The sequence below is a fragment of the Pinus tabuliformis genome, chromosome 4_1 (assembly GCF_031772625.1).
Source record: "Pinus tabuliformis cultivar Carrire ecotype Pingquan chromosome 4_1, CPIR1, whole genome shotgun sequence".
Taxonomy (NCBI): Eukaryota; Viridiplantae; Streptophyta; class Pinopsida; order Pinales; family Pinaceae; genus Pinus; species Pinus tabuliformis.
This window is the reverse complement of record NC_142303.1, coordinates 218,551,170-218,566,314: the sequence shown is the minus strand read 5'-3', so window position 1 is coordinate 218,566,314 and position 15,145 is coordinate 218,551,170. Positions and strand designations below refer to the sequence as shown.

Here is a 15,145-nt window from a genome sequence, read left to right as displayed (position 1 = left end):
ATCACGAAGTATTTTAATTATTAATTTAACTTAAAAATTTTAAATTTTGAATTATATATTATCATTAAATTATTTTATTTTAGGGGTTGGTCCCCTAGGTAATATAATTTTAACATAATTTTAATATAATTTAATAATATAATTTTAATATAATTTAATTTTAGATATAATTTTAATTATATTTTAATTTTAATATAATTTTAATATAATTTAGTTTTAATTATATTTTAATTTTAATATAATATAATTTTATCATATAAGTTTCATTAATAAAAAAGTTTTCACATAATTATTTTATTTATTTTTTCTAAGGGATTGGTCCCTCTATGAGAAATATTTTTTCCCTTAGGTATAATTTTTTAATTATTTTTCTCTAACTAACTATGTTTATAAATTATTTTTACTAATTGAACATAATTGTTTATTTATTTTTAAAGAATTTTTAATTATTTATCATTATTATTTGAGGGACTATCCCCTCTAGGGTAATTTTTTCCCCCTTAGATATGATTTTCATTTATTTATCTTTAACTAACTAGTAACATAAATTATTTTTAACATAACTATTATATATTTTAATTATTTTTAAATATTTTTATCACAATATTAATTTATTTAAAGGACTGGTCCCCCGGGTAGCATTTTTAAAGGTACCTAGTCAAAAGTAGTTGTTAGCCTTTTTAACCGTTGGGGGCTTTGCTCTGTCTATTTAAACTGCTAGGCTAGATCTGTTTCTTCAACTTGTCCTGACGATGAACCACACTGGTTGGTTCGAAACGTGTCGACAAATGATATCTCATGTGATCTTCGCCAAAAAAAAAATTGTAAACTTGATATGGATCACAGAAGCCTAAACTCTATTAATGCTTAGAATTACAAAACATTATATTTGGATCTTATATAAATATACAAATATAAAAACAAAGTTTAATTAGAACAATTGTCTATGATTACCTAAAATAAAAATTCAGTTACCAAGTACTCCAATGATTTTGCATTGTGAAATTAATCTTACCTAAAATAAAAAAATAAAAAAATCAGTTACCAAGTACTCCAGTGGTTTTTCATTGTGAAATTAATCCTTACCTAGTGTTAGAATTTAAAATATTTAAAGATTAGATATGACAACATGAATAGACAATAAAACAGCATAATATTACTCAATTTCACCTCACAACCATGGAAAGTGTAACATAATATTACTCAATTTCATCTCATAACCATGGAAAATGTAACAGCCCTAAATCTATAATTGATACAACAACATAACCATACCTATTTCCCTAATATTAAATTAAATTATTAAAGAAAATATATATGAGAATTAAAACCAAAAAATGTTGAAAACATATTAAAATATAAAAATATTTAGATATGGTAAATAAATAAATAAAATCTGCTTCTCCTACTTAATAGTCCTAGAACGAACTAGAAATAATGTACAGAATTACAAAACATTGCATTTGAATCTTATATAAATATACAAGTATAAAAAGAGAATTTAATTAAAACAGTTATCATTAACTAAAATAACATAAAGAACTTCAATTACCAAATGATTAAAAGACTTTTCACTGTAAAATTAATCTAACAAAAGGTTAAAATTTAAAATATCCCAGAAAGATTACATCTGACAACATGAATAAACAATAGAACAGCATAGTATTATTCTATTTCACCTTACACCGATGGTGAAATTGAAACCCGTTAATGACCATAAGGTTAAGTGTCATGTTAACCCATGAGATATTTTGGAGATTTGGAATAATAAAATATAATAAAGCATCTCGCTCTTCATTTAAAATACATGTTATCCACATTATATAACAAATATAACAAGTTATCCACATCATATAACATGTCATGTACATGAACATAGGTGCTTGTCACAGTCGCATACGCCTTAGGATATCATGAAGAAAATGGGATTGGAGATATCCAACCCTTCCTTAAACCTTCACCCAGTATATTCCAGCTCCATCAAAACTGCTCGGGCCATTAAAGGTCCATCTGTCACATTTCACCAAGCTCCTCACATAACTATGCTCATTTAAATATTTGTCGCATAGACTATGGAGGCATGTGGCATGCTGCTCAGTATAGAGGGATATTCCCAAATTAAAGAAAGTTAATATAACATAGAGGGTGCACATTTTTTCTTCACCTATGTGACCATTAGGTGTTAGCATGTTTGTGATCACGCGGAGAAAGGATTACACACCTAACCAAACACATTTCTTTCCAGGGCACATGCTATCACGATGGCTACAAATCACAGCCCATAACCCATTCTTACCATAAAAATTGTTGAGTGGTCAAAATAAGGATACTTCGCATGAGAACCTGCACTTCTTTATCCCAGATAGTAATGGAAAACAAAACCGTACAATTCAACAACACAGGCATACAAATCACAGCCCATAACCCATTCTTACTAGAAAAATTGTTAGAGTGGTCAAAATAAGGATACTTCGCATGAGAACCTGCAGTTCTTTATCCCAGATAGTAATGCAAAACAAAACCGTACAATTCAACAACACAGGTATGAAGGTAGTGTTGTTTGGTGAGAAGCATCACGCTGATGGCTAATATTACAATGCTCTAATTGTGCAATATATAGGAGGCTTTAATACAATAATTTTGCAACGCAGCAATTTGACTTGAAAGAGGTGTTGTTTGGTGAGAAGCATCACGCTGATGGCTATATTACAATGCTCTTATTGTGCAATATATAGGAGACTTTAATACAATAATTTTGGAACGCTGCAATTTGACTTGAAAGAGTTGTTTGGTGAGAAGCATCACGCTGATGGCTATATTACAATGCTCTAATTGTGCAACATGTAGGAGGCTTTAATACAATAATTTTGCAACGCTGCAATTTGACTTGAAAGATGGATGAATATTTTTTCCATGTAACCAAGTACTCAACCCTTCAGCCCGTCAGCAAAGCTAAGATATTCTTAGGACTCAAGAGTCAAGACCATTCAACAAGGCTCAAAGCCATTACAACATTATACTTGATATGAGCCCAATATGCCATTTGTGGAATTGAACCTAGATGAGGAGGATAACCATCATTCCCCAACCACCCAAAAACCCAAGATAAATCCAACTGACTCTTGAAAAATGGATATTATATACAAATATAAATAAATGAATAAATCTCAAGATGCATTGAATAGATTGACAAAGTATCTTTACAGAACTCTAGAATTCTGTCAACTTTTTAAAATGCAACATATATTATATCATCAATCAATAATGTACATCAAGATTGTCACATTGAGGTGCCAAACAGCAGTCTCACAAGACCTCCTTCCTACATATGCAAGTGGAGTTAAACATATTCACTTCAGCTCCAACTTGAAGGATCATTATTTATATAGACAAGGTATGCTGTTAAGTTACTCAACAATCAGGTAAATTGCATCATTAGCAACCTCGAACATTCACACAGAAAAATGAGGCTATGCCACTTACAATTTAGATTTGTTGGCAGTTACTTCATCTAAAAAATACAACAGCCAAAAGAAAAATTGGCGCTAGATCGAACACATTTACCTAAAAGTCATATTACATTTGAGAGGTAGACGTACTACTACAATAGATAACCTTTTTTCTCATTGGAAAAAATGCATTTTATATTTTATTAATGCACAGAATCAAATACATCATACAATCTCACATTGCTAGCCAGAGTAGAGGTACTCCCACTCCATATCTAAGCAACGTGTGCAAGCATGTCCGCTTTGGCTCCAACTTCAAAAGAGAATTCCTTTTCTCAAAATCCCTATCTTAGCTGCAAACTGAATTTCCTTCTTGGATTTGTAACCAGCAACTTCCCCCAGATGAAGCTGTGTACTTTCTCCACTGAACGAACCCTAGCAGCCTCATTTTCAAAAGGAGATGCCAGACAAACTTATAGTGATAATAGGTAGTTTTCATATCATTAGCTTGATTTGACTGAATCAATGCTTTGTTGCAAGTCTTTTAAATCAAGGCTATCCAAGCTTCCTGAAGAAATTCGTCGATGTGACTTGTGCAAATGAAGCTTTAGAGAACTGCTACTTAGGCCTACACCTTTCCCACAAACTGGGCAGATCCTCATGATTGGCTTCCTTTGTTGCCAATCCATAGAAGCTTTCCCATGCAATCTCTTATCTAGGTCTATAAGAGTTCTCATGAACCCATCATTTGGCTGTGCACGACGGTGAACTCGCTTGAGTTGATTCCATGCTTCCAAAAGAGTTTGATGCCTGACGGTGAAATCCAAATCAAAACAGAGATAAATATGATAAGTTTCGGAACAAAAATTTTGTTACAAGTATATACAGGAAATATGATATACCACCTGGCACAAAAGCAACACCAAAAACAAGAGATTCATACTTGCGTAACATAAGATATGCAAGGACAACTGTTGCACTGCGACTTTTTCCTTCAAAACAGTGAACAAGAATCTTCCCACTCTTGCTGTTTTCGACATTCTCGATGAAATCAGAAGCATCTTCAAAAAGGGAACTGATGTTTGCATTATCAGTATCATATATCTGTTACATAGATAAAATTTTGCTTTAATGACAAAAATTCCACCCTTAAAAACACCTATAAATGCAATGCATCGTGACTGATCAGAAATACAGGCAACTCTAATATAGCAAATTCAACAACATAAAGATACTCAAAAGCTAGGGCTAGCAATAGTCCAGGAAAATAAGGAAAGAAAGAACCACCGAAAAATTTCTGTACTCAAAGAGTTCCGGATATTGTGCTTCTGATTGACCAAGCTCATTTGGGCAGAGGCACAAGATATGAGTAATTCCAAGATATTGCAACGTGTTAAGAGATCTTGCAGCCAAAGCTCCACCAACAAACAAATAATTTGTAACAGAAGAAGGGCGCTCTGTGTCTGCAGCCTGAGAGATTAAAGCCATCCTTTCAAGAAGGTGCTCGAGCCTTACCTATAACAGCCAAAAATAGAAATAAATATTTTGAAATATTCAAAAGCTCTCAGAAAACTGCTCTAGACTTGCAGATTTTCTCATTCTTTTCAAGCCATTATGGAAACCGTGGTAAAGAATCAAAGACCCTGTTTTTTGAAGCTGCCCCATCCCTGAAACACAACACTTGTCTGTTATAGAAAAATCTCCAAGCAAAACTCATAAGAGATACCTTTATAGACCTATTACCTTTAACTCGTAAGTGTCCACAACAGTATGGTTATCTCCACCCTCAAAAAAGCCCGTGTTAAAACCATTTTCATGACAGAACTTAACTGCTTCTGCTCTAAGAGACTCATTCCATACTTCCAATTCCTTATTTATTTCGCCATCCACCTACAGACATTAATGTCTCAGAATGAATCCCTCTTATCTATAAAGTAAGATAATCAATACAATGTTTAAAATAAGCAACCAAATATGTTATTAAATATAATGATCACACCTTTGCATTCTTATTGAAGTCCTTCAACTTTAAAGTAAGGCGCATGCTGCGAAGAGGATCTCCATTGCCCCTAGATTGTCTTCCATGGGAGTTGTCTCGGGTCATCGGTGACACTGTTTCTGGTGAGCTGTCTTTAAAAGGAGATTTCAATGATGATTTTCCTGAGCAATCTGGAGGACTAGAACCCTCGTTCAATGAAGCATCTTCAGTTTCTGTACTAGCACCGGGAGTCATAAATTCTTTATACAGAGCTGGTGACTGACAACTACTTTGAAATGATGGAGTTGAACAGGATTCAACAGCCCCAGAATCTTCCTTATCTTCATCACCGGGTGGGATTTTGCTTATAATTGACACAAATGTTCTCAGTAATGCATCCAACTTCTGGTGAAATTTTAGTAAGAAAACATGTAAGCTTTGCATTTCCCTCAGAGCACCACGAAAACCAGCTCGGAACTCCTGAACAACTTTTACTTGGTCAACACTTTCCAAAGAACAAGAATCTAAATTCCCTGCAGTTTCACCTAAATTTTGAAAGCCAAGTCTCTCCCCAGATATTTCATAAAGCAAATTTGATGAAAATTCAGTACTATTTAGAAGAAGCTCCACCAGCTTTGGATATTGCAATTGATCAGACGACCTTTTTCCAGCAGGAGGCCGGCGTGGAACTCCAGAATCAATTGCCACAACATAAAAGTCACTCATATCATTTTTCAATGCCCCACACTCTACTGCATGAATATCCCCCGCAGAACCATACCAATCAGATGTGTCAGAATTGTGTGAAACAAGACTTACTTTATCAAAACCAGACCTGCTGTCCACTGAGTTAAATCTCCTTTCCCTATGAGAAACTGCAAATCCTCTGTTTCTTCGAGGCATAAATTCAGCTTTTTCATGTAATGAGACGTCCACATTTATAAATGGAAGTTTTTCTGTGAATAAAAGATTTTCCGGATTCCCACGCCATCCAAGCTGACGACAAGGCAGGCGGTCTTCATTTCGGACAACTAAATCTAGAACCAATAGCTTGCCAAGAGCTGCAGCAGTCTTTTGAGCAGCTTCTTGAGTATTAAATGCAAATGAACTGTCCAACCATGGGCAACCATGTACATACCTACAACAGAATGGACAAGAATATAAGGTTTAGTGTTTACGTGAATCTTTGCATCAATACATATAAGAAATATGCATCCTGCACAATTATCACTGCTACATTATGCTTTTCTTTTAAATTTCTCGACCGGTCCATTGTCCATTTTCATATTCCCCCACACAAAACTAAGGTTAAGACAAGTTTCATGTATTTTTTTGAGGTTTTGTCCTTCAATTGTAGTTAACGAAAAACAAGGAAATGCATGAAGAACAAATGAGAAAATCAGGGCCAAGGAAATGCATGAAGAACAAATGAGAAAATCAGGGCCAAGGAAATGCATGAGGGACAAATGAGTAAATCAGGGCCAACTTGTATTCTTGGGTGAGTGGAATAAACCCTTAAAATATATCTTCAAAGGATTAAATAAGAGGACTCAGAAAACCCAGAAAATCGTCAATGAATTATCTCAGTTGTTTTGGGAAATATCTCACCAAGGAAAATGTCTATGATACATGATAAATTGGGGATGATGATAACACTTTTTGACAGGTTAACGAAAACCATTTAACTCCAACCAAATGAGGAAGGCACAGCTTAAGGCATTCATTGAAAGAAACATCACAGATGATTATAGTAACCATCATGCCTTCAGCTCTGACAAACTCTAAGGCCAAATCAATAACCAACAACTCATATTATAATTATTCTTATTAGAAACATTTGAATTACAAGAATGACACCTCAGTTTTGTGTTGAAGTTGAACTCAAATTAGATTATAACTACAGAAATTTAAAAGTAACAGTTCCATAATTACATTTAATCGTTAAAAATATCTATTAATCACTACAAACATGCACATATTGGATCCATCTCAAGGGCACTGGGTATATGAGGAATCCCAAATTAGATTCAGATTCAACCCTGATTAGGCCTGGATACAAACAGGATACAGCGTATCATGACCCAAATCCCTTTAAAAACACCATAAAAAACATAAACACTAAAACAATTAGCTACAGACGTCTGTGAGAAATGACCAGTTCCTCAGGTCAACCTTATCTTGATTCACATGGTGGGAAATGGCATTAAGGGTTGAATAAACGAAGTACTAGAACAGTTTATGGTTTGGTGAAGCTGGTATAACTGTTATACAACTAGTGACAGGCATCAAGTATCTTATGCATCATTAGCAAATGTAAAATCACTTTCTAGGAACTGCCTAAGGTCATGAGGAGATTAGTCTAATGAATTGGTGTACACGTGGATTATATTTGTTTTTCACACTTTCTGCACTTAAATCTATGTACTTTATATTTCAAAAGTTCACCTACATCATTGTAAAGCCTTACTTTTGACTTGTCGATAAGCAACCAAACGTGAAGTATTTCTTGAGAATGAAATTTATAATGGCTGAAATAGATTTATGAAAGTAATAGTAGCAACGAAATTGAAAGTGATGCAAGAAATGAATGTGTGCCTCAAGTGAAATAATGCAAAACAAGAGCACTTCAACATACCAACACATTGATATAGGAAGTTGAGGGAGCGGGGTGAGGCGGCTAACCCTAGCTTAACTTGCCCTGTTTCATGTCTCCATGCCCCCTTGCCTCGGCATGTATCGGCTTTGGCTCATTTGCGTGCAGGGTTGTCTAGTGTCGCCTTGCTCTGAGGTCTTTGATCATTCATCATCATATGTCTGTGGGGAGGGTTGAGGGCGCGGCGCACTCGCTAGTTCTGTTGCTTGGCTCTTCAATGGGCCACTTTCTTTTGCTAACGAGTTTGGTCGTCTTTTGCATGGGCATTTTGGCAACGGTTTCGGCGGGTTGTGTCTATTGAGAAATCTAGGGCAAAGATATTAAGTGATTTCTCTTTAATTAGTAACTGCTTGTGAGATATTTTTACTTCTTTAGATTAGGATCTTCCTTTACTTAGGTTATTAGTGTTCTTCTTCATCAAACAGCTACCAATGCATGAACATAAATAGACAAGAGACACAAAATGTAGGCTATCAGCCAAGGCCAAAACCTCTCACTCTTTGAGAGGAAAACCTGCACAAATTCTTCTTATAGAGATTCCAATTGACGAATACCAAGACCACGACCCTTGACCTATTTGCCACTCCAAGACCAAGACACAAGTTCTCTTGACAGTCAACCTTTTGCTCCTTTCCTCTTCTCGATTCCTCTTCCACTTCGACCTTCTTAGCACCAAGACACTATCACCACCGAGATCTTCTTACTGTGGTAGTACTGAGATCTTATTCATTGTGGTAGCATAGAGATCCTTTCGTTGTTGTAGCACCGAAATCCTCTCAATGTAGTAGCTTTGAACCCTTATCACTGTGATAGCACCAAACTTATTTGCTATGGAGGCATCGAGATATAGCACTGAAACATTTACTGTGATATATCACCGAAGTTCTGCCTTCTTGATCTTCACTGTAATCCACTTTCTATCTCAGAAAATTATGCAGAGAATATCCTTGTGATCTATCCAAACTTCACTCTGAAATTATCCGAAATTCTTTCTGCAATAAGGCCAAGTTTTTGTACCCTTATCCAAGCTCTTTCACTGAATTTTGTCTCTGCAATTGTCATTCGCATTTCAAAGGTGATCGTAATGCTTGACTGTGGAATAGGTCGAGCTGCCTATTTATAGTCTTCTGTCCATGTATATTAGCCGACATGAGTTCTACATTTCATCTTGAAGCCGACTTGAAGAAGGATAACTTGTGCTTGTCTTGGAGGGCTACTTGACAATCCTATTGACTGATATGCATTTGTAACATATGCCTAAGAAGGGTTCTTCATACATGACATTGACTCTCTTTGACTTTTATGACTAGATGATGTTAGGATATTCCGACACATAGGAAATAGTTAAGTTCAACTTGGTCTAGTATAGAGTTAGGTATAGAGTTAGGTAAAGTGTGTTTCTTTACCGTTGTACATTTTGTAACTTACAATCCGACGGTCACGATATGTAGTGATCCGACGATTCATTCTCTCCTCGGTATTACCGACACTTGATCCGTGGCTTGACACCCGATTGGTCCATGAGTTCTATTTAAAGCGCATGGAGGGTCATTGTTCGGGTAATCTGTGCATGAGAGAAGCTTATGTAAATTTTCATTCTTTGATTAATAAATTGCCTGTAGTACCCACGTTGGGACAGGCCGTGGACTGTTTCCCTCTTTGAGGGTTTTAACCACGTCAAAAATACTGGTGTATTGATCTGTGATCTGGTTGTGAGCGGTGTCCTTTTGGTATTCTTTCTGAGGAACTTACCCTGTAAATTCCTACATGGTATCAGAGCTATTTGAGGGCCGCGTCCGTTGGTGATCCAAATCTGAAGCCGGTAGAACTGCATGCGGCTGTCGTTTCCTAGATCTGCTGTTTCTGACTGCTTTCGGGCCGAGAGGACTGCTCTGTTGCGTTCGGAGCATCTATTCCAGTCAGGAACCCCTTTCGTTTCACGCGAAAAGGTTTCCGGTAGCCCTAGCTGCGTCATTTTTCAGATCATGAGGTATACAGTGTTTTTTGCAGTTTACTGTTATTTTCTCTCTGCTTATTTCGGTTTCGGTTTATTTAGCCCTTTTTTTTTAACCGGATCTATACCTTTCATTTCTGCGTATGTGTTGAAATTTGGTACCGGAGGACAGGTGGTTCCCTAAGGCTTTGATCTTTGGCCTAGGGAAAAGTGTCCAAAAGAATTTAATTTTTCTCCTAAAGTAACTTTATAATTTTTATAAAGTTAAATCTAACTTGAAAGTGACTTTAAGTGATAAAGTTACTAAGTCTAATTTTAAAGTGACTTTTATAAAGTCAATGAAAAATTAGAAAGGAAAAGTGACTTTGGAAATAAATGACTAAGTGGGTCTTTATTAAAGTGGGGTGAATTAAAAAAATAGAAAGTGAGATTTAAATGAGCATTTAATCTCAGCCATTGATCTAAATCTATTTCAGCCATTGGATTTAGGGATCACCCAAAAGTCATTTAGGGTTGGGTTAAGGGAGGAAAAGGAGGAAAAGATCATTCATTCTTTCATGAGCAGATTGAGAGAGAGAGAGCAAGAGAGCAAGGGAGATTTCTGGACAAGGAGGAGAAGGAGGCAGCAGCTTGGCACACATACCAAGACAGCATTTAAGCAAATCCTTACAGCTGAATGTGCAAGCAGTAAAAGGCAGATTTTTCTTGAGCAAACAGCAAAAGGCAGATTTGTTTTTGCACAGAAATCGAGGCAGCTGATTTTCTGCACAAAAATCGAGGTCTGTACAGCCTGTCTGTACCGTCCGTACAGTCGTCCGTACAGTCCGTACAGCCGTCCGTATCGTCCGTACAGCCGCTCGTACCGTCCGTATAGTGGCCGTACAACATTGTGTTGCTGTTTGGAAATTTCTGGTGGTCTGTGAGGCTCAGAAATCGAGATAAGTTGTAAATTTGTTTGCTGATTTTTGCTGAAAATTTCTCACTGTAAAAAGGCATTTACAGAAATAAAGAAGAGCTCTCAAACTGATTTTCCCCAAGAGTTGTAGGGGGTTTTTCCAGGGTCAAGTTGACCAAAAATCACTGAGTTTAAATGTGTTTTAATGGCTGTTTTTAATTGCTGATTTTTATTTCTGCAATTTCCAGCATTCTGAAAAATTTCCAGAATTTGTGTTTTCAGCGATATTTATTTTTTTCAGTCTGTTAAATGTATGGTTATGGGAATGGGCATTTAACTACATGGGAGAAATAAGGTGAAACTGAAAACCGGGATGGGAAACAGAATTTTTACATGGTATCAGAGCTTGAGTGCTGAAGAGCAGTTTGGGACAGCAAAAGGAAAAAAATACAGCTGCTGATTTTTTCACTCAGAAAATTCCAGCAAGCTGATTTTTCATAAACAGCAGTTTTATCTTTACTACAGCAGTGCTATTTTTCAGTTTTAGGACAGCAAGATGTCATTGGGATTGAGGGTGGAGGATAGGTTGGATGGGCATACAAATTACAGCGTTTGGAAGGAGAGAATGCAGAGTATCTTTGAGGAAGCAGAAGTCTGGGATATCATGGTGCATACAGCACAGCACCCTGTTGTTGTGCCTACTGATGCTACTCAGTTGGCAGCTTATAATAGAAAGAACAACAAGGGTAAGAGGCTGATTCTAGACGGAATCAAAGACCATTGCATTCCTCATGTGAGAGGAAAGAGCAATGCCCATGAGATGTGGACAGCATTGTCCAATCTCTACCAGAGTACCAATGAGAACCGGAAGATGGTCCTGAAGGAGAAGCTGAAGAACATTAAGATGGGAAATGATAGTGCAGCTGGATATCTCACAAAGATTACCAATGTGAGAGATGAGTTGGCAGCGATTGGAGAGGCCATTCCATCCACTGAGTTGGTGCGTATTGCAGTGAATGTCCTCCCCCGTTCATGGTTGAACTTTGCTGATGGGGTTTGTGCACGTGAGACCCTTCCCACATGGGAGAGGTTTTGGGATGATTGTATTCAGACAGAGATCAGGAAAGGACAGCTTGGGGCAGCCAAGCCAGTTGAGCAGGATGAGGACGTAGCACTGGTGGCAGGAGGCAAGAAAGGCAAAGGGAAGAAGCAGGCTTCCACAAGCGGTGGTGGAGGCAAAGGCAAAGGTAAAGGTAAACAGGGTAACTCACAGAAGGACTATTCCAAAGTGAAGTGTTGGAATTGTCAGAAGATGGGACACTATGCAGTGGTGTGTCCGGAGAAGAAGAAGAAAAAGGGGAAGAACCAGGATGTGGCAGCTTCAGCTGAGATTGAGGACTTTGCAGGTCGTTTTGATCGGGAGTTTGCGTTCATTACATGTGAGTCCTCTAGTGCAGGATCACTTGCCACACAGGTTCAGAGGGAGCATGCTTTTCCCTCAATTAGCGGAGCATCTACAGGTATCTGGTATGTGGACAGTGGGGCTTCACGCCACATGACAGGAGTCCGGGAGTACTTCTCAGAGCTTTCAGAGAGTGGCACTGATATTGAGGTAGTACTCGGTGATGACAGAGTTGTTAGAGCAGTCGGGGTGGGTACACTGACATTTCAGAGGGAGTCCAAACCTCCCTTGAAAGTGTCAGATGTTCTTTATGTGCCAGGGATGAGGAAGAACCTCATATCCGTCTCAGCTTTGGAGGACAGAGGATATGAGGTACTGTTCAGGGGAGGACAGGTGTTGATGTATCCCAGGGGCACTCCAGCTGATTCAGCTAGAGTGATAGGTGTACGCCATGCAAAGGTGTACAAATTTGCATTCCAGCCCCTTTTGGCATTGAGCAGTAGTACCCACAGCAGAGCTAGCAGTTCTAAGCTGTGTGAGATTTGGCACCGCAGGATGGGACACATGTATCATGGAGCCTTGAGGACATTGCGGGAGATCACCACAGGTGTGCCAGATTTCAGTACTGATCACTTTGATACTTGCAGAGGTTGTGCAATGGGCAAGTTTGCCAAATCCCCTTTTCCTAGCAGTGACAGCAGAGCGACGGGGATACTTGATTTGATTCATTCCGATGTGAGTGGTCGGATGTCTCATGTTTCCTTGAGTGGATATGAGTACTATGTCTTATTCATTGATGATCACTCCAGGAGGACCTGGATTTATTTCTTGAAGACCAAGAGTGAGGTCTTCAAGCGGTTTCAGGAGTTCAGAGCTGTTGTGGAGACTCAGACAGGTCGAAAGATCAAGTCCCTGAGGTCGGACAATGGAGGAGAGTACACCCTTGGGGAGTTTGTTGACTATTGTGCGGAGGCAGGCATTAGGAGGGAGTTCACTGTTCCTTACAACCCCCAGCAGAACGGGGTTGCGGAGAGGAAGAACAGATCCATCATAGGGGCTGCCAAAGCCATGTTACATGATCAGGGGCTGCCATTGTTCTTGTGGGCAGAGGCCTGCAACACAGCTGTTTACTTGCAGAACAGGAGTCCGCATCGTGCCTTGGGGCACATGACTCCGGAGGAGGCTTTCTCTGGGAAGAAGCCTGATCTTGGTCATCTTCATATCTTTGGATGCATTACATACTCCTATATACCCAAGGAGAAGAGGACCAAACTAGAGCCCACCGCAGAGAAGGGTATCTTTGTGGGCTACAGTGAGACCTCAAAGGCCTTTCGGATTTACATTCCTGCACAGAGGAGAGTTGTTGTCAGACGGGATGTGAAGTTCGAGGAGGACAGGGCCTTTAGGAGGTCATGGGAGTTAGAGTATCTGGATCAGCCAGACCCTCAACAACAGTTGAGTCAGTCGCAGGGATCCAGTGGGCAGGGATCAGGAGGATCCGGAGGTACATCTATGAGGATGTCAGGTCCATCAGTGAGCAGTGGCTCGCCGAGCCAGAGGGGTGGTGCTCCGGGCAGCATGCAGAGCAGTTCACTAGGGAGTCCACTGATGGACAGTTCACACGGTACCTCAGCTTCTACAGGTTCAGGTGCAGGCAGGAGGACAGCAGACAGACAGTCAGAAGTTCAGGCTACTGATGGTGATGAGGAGGAGTTTCATTCTCCTATGGGAGAAGCATGCTCAGGGAAGAGGAAGCCCAAGTGGCTTCAGGACACCTTGAGAGATGCCACATCTGTTGCTGAGCCGAAGAGGCCGGTCAGAGAGAGTAGACCACCTGAGAGGTTTTGTAGTTATATGGCAATGGTTACCAGCATCCTTGACTCTGAGCCTTCTAGCTATGAGGAGGCAGCTAGCCAGCAGGTCTGGAGAGAGGCCATGCAGGAGGAGTATTCTTCTATCATGAAGAATGATGTTTGGGAGGTGGTGCCGAGGCCTGAGGGCAAATCCGTGGTTACTTCCAGATGGCTTTACAAGGTAAAGCATAATGCAGATGGCAGCATTGAGAAATTCAAAGCGAGGTTTGTGGCTAGAGGGTTCTCCCAGGTAGAGGGAGTTGATTATGAGGAGACCTTCGCTCCCGTGGCTCGATATACTTCGATCCGCTCCATTATATCGATAGCAGCAGAGATGGGTTGGAAGATCCACCAGATGGATGTGAAGACCGCATTTCTCAATGGCTTCATACAGGAGGAGGTGTACATTGAGCAGCCACAGGGCTTTGAGGTGCATGGGAAGGAGTCCCATGTGTGCAGATTGAAGAAGGCCCTTTATGGCCTAAAGCAAGCTCCCAGAGCTTGGTACTCCAGGATAGATGCATACTTGCAGGGGATGGGTTTCACAAAGAGTGAGGCAGATCCGAACCTTTACTTTATTGTGATTGGTGAGGAGCCTCTCATTCTGGTGTTGTATGTGGATGACTTGATCATTACAGGTGCAGAGAGACTCATAGAGCACTGCAAGAGAGATCTTGCGGCAGAGTTTGAGATGAAGGACATCGGCTTGATGCATTACTTTTTGGGTTTGGAGGTGTGGCAGGAGGAGGGGCATTTCTTCCTGGGGCAGGGGAAGTATATTGTGGACATCCTTAGCAGATTCCACATGGAGGATTGTAGACCCATGTCGACACCGATTATCACCAACTGGAAGAAGCTTCATGCTTCGGATTCCGAGTTGGTGGATCCCACATTGTACAGGCAGCTGATTGGTTCCTTGATGTATTTGGTCAACACTAGACCAGATATCTGTTTTGCAGTC

The 15,145-nt window shown here is 39.2% G+C and overlaps 1 protein-coding gene across 2 annotated transcripts in view; it reads right to left on the bottom strand.

Moving 5' to 3' along the window:
* Window positions 1-3,354: 3,354 nt before the first annotated feature.
* The window catches only part of LOC149175019 (dual specificity protein phosphatase PHS1-like), a 105,818-nt gene continuing 94,027 nt past the window's right edge, over window positions 3,355-15,145 (bottom strand). For both annotated transcript variants that reach the window (XM_089419495.1, XM_089419496.1), the window contains 5 exons: window positions 5,449-6,565; window positions 5,193-5,339; window positions 4,737-4,964; window positions 4,393-4,553; window positions 3,355-4,259 (listed from right to left, as the gene is read on the bottom strand). In XM_089419495.1, the coding sequence (XP_089275621.1) occupies window positions 3,953-4,259; window positions 4,393-4,553; window positions 4,737-4,964; window positions 5,193-5,339; window positions 5,449-6,565 (1,960 nt within the window). In that variant the 3' untranslated portion in view covers window positions 3,355-3,952. The remainder of the gene's footprint in view (window positions 4,260-4,392; window positions 4,554-4,736; window positions 4,965-5,192; window positions 5,340-5,448; window positions 6,566-15,145) is intronic.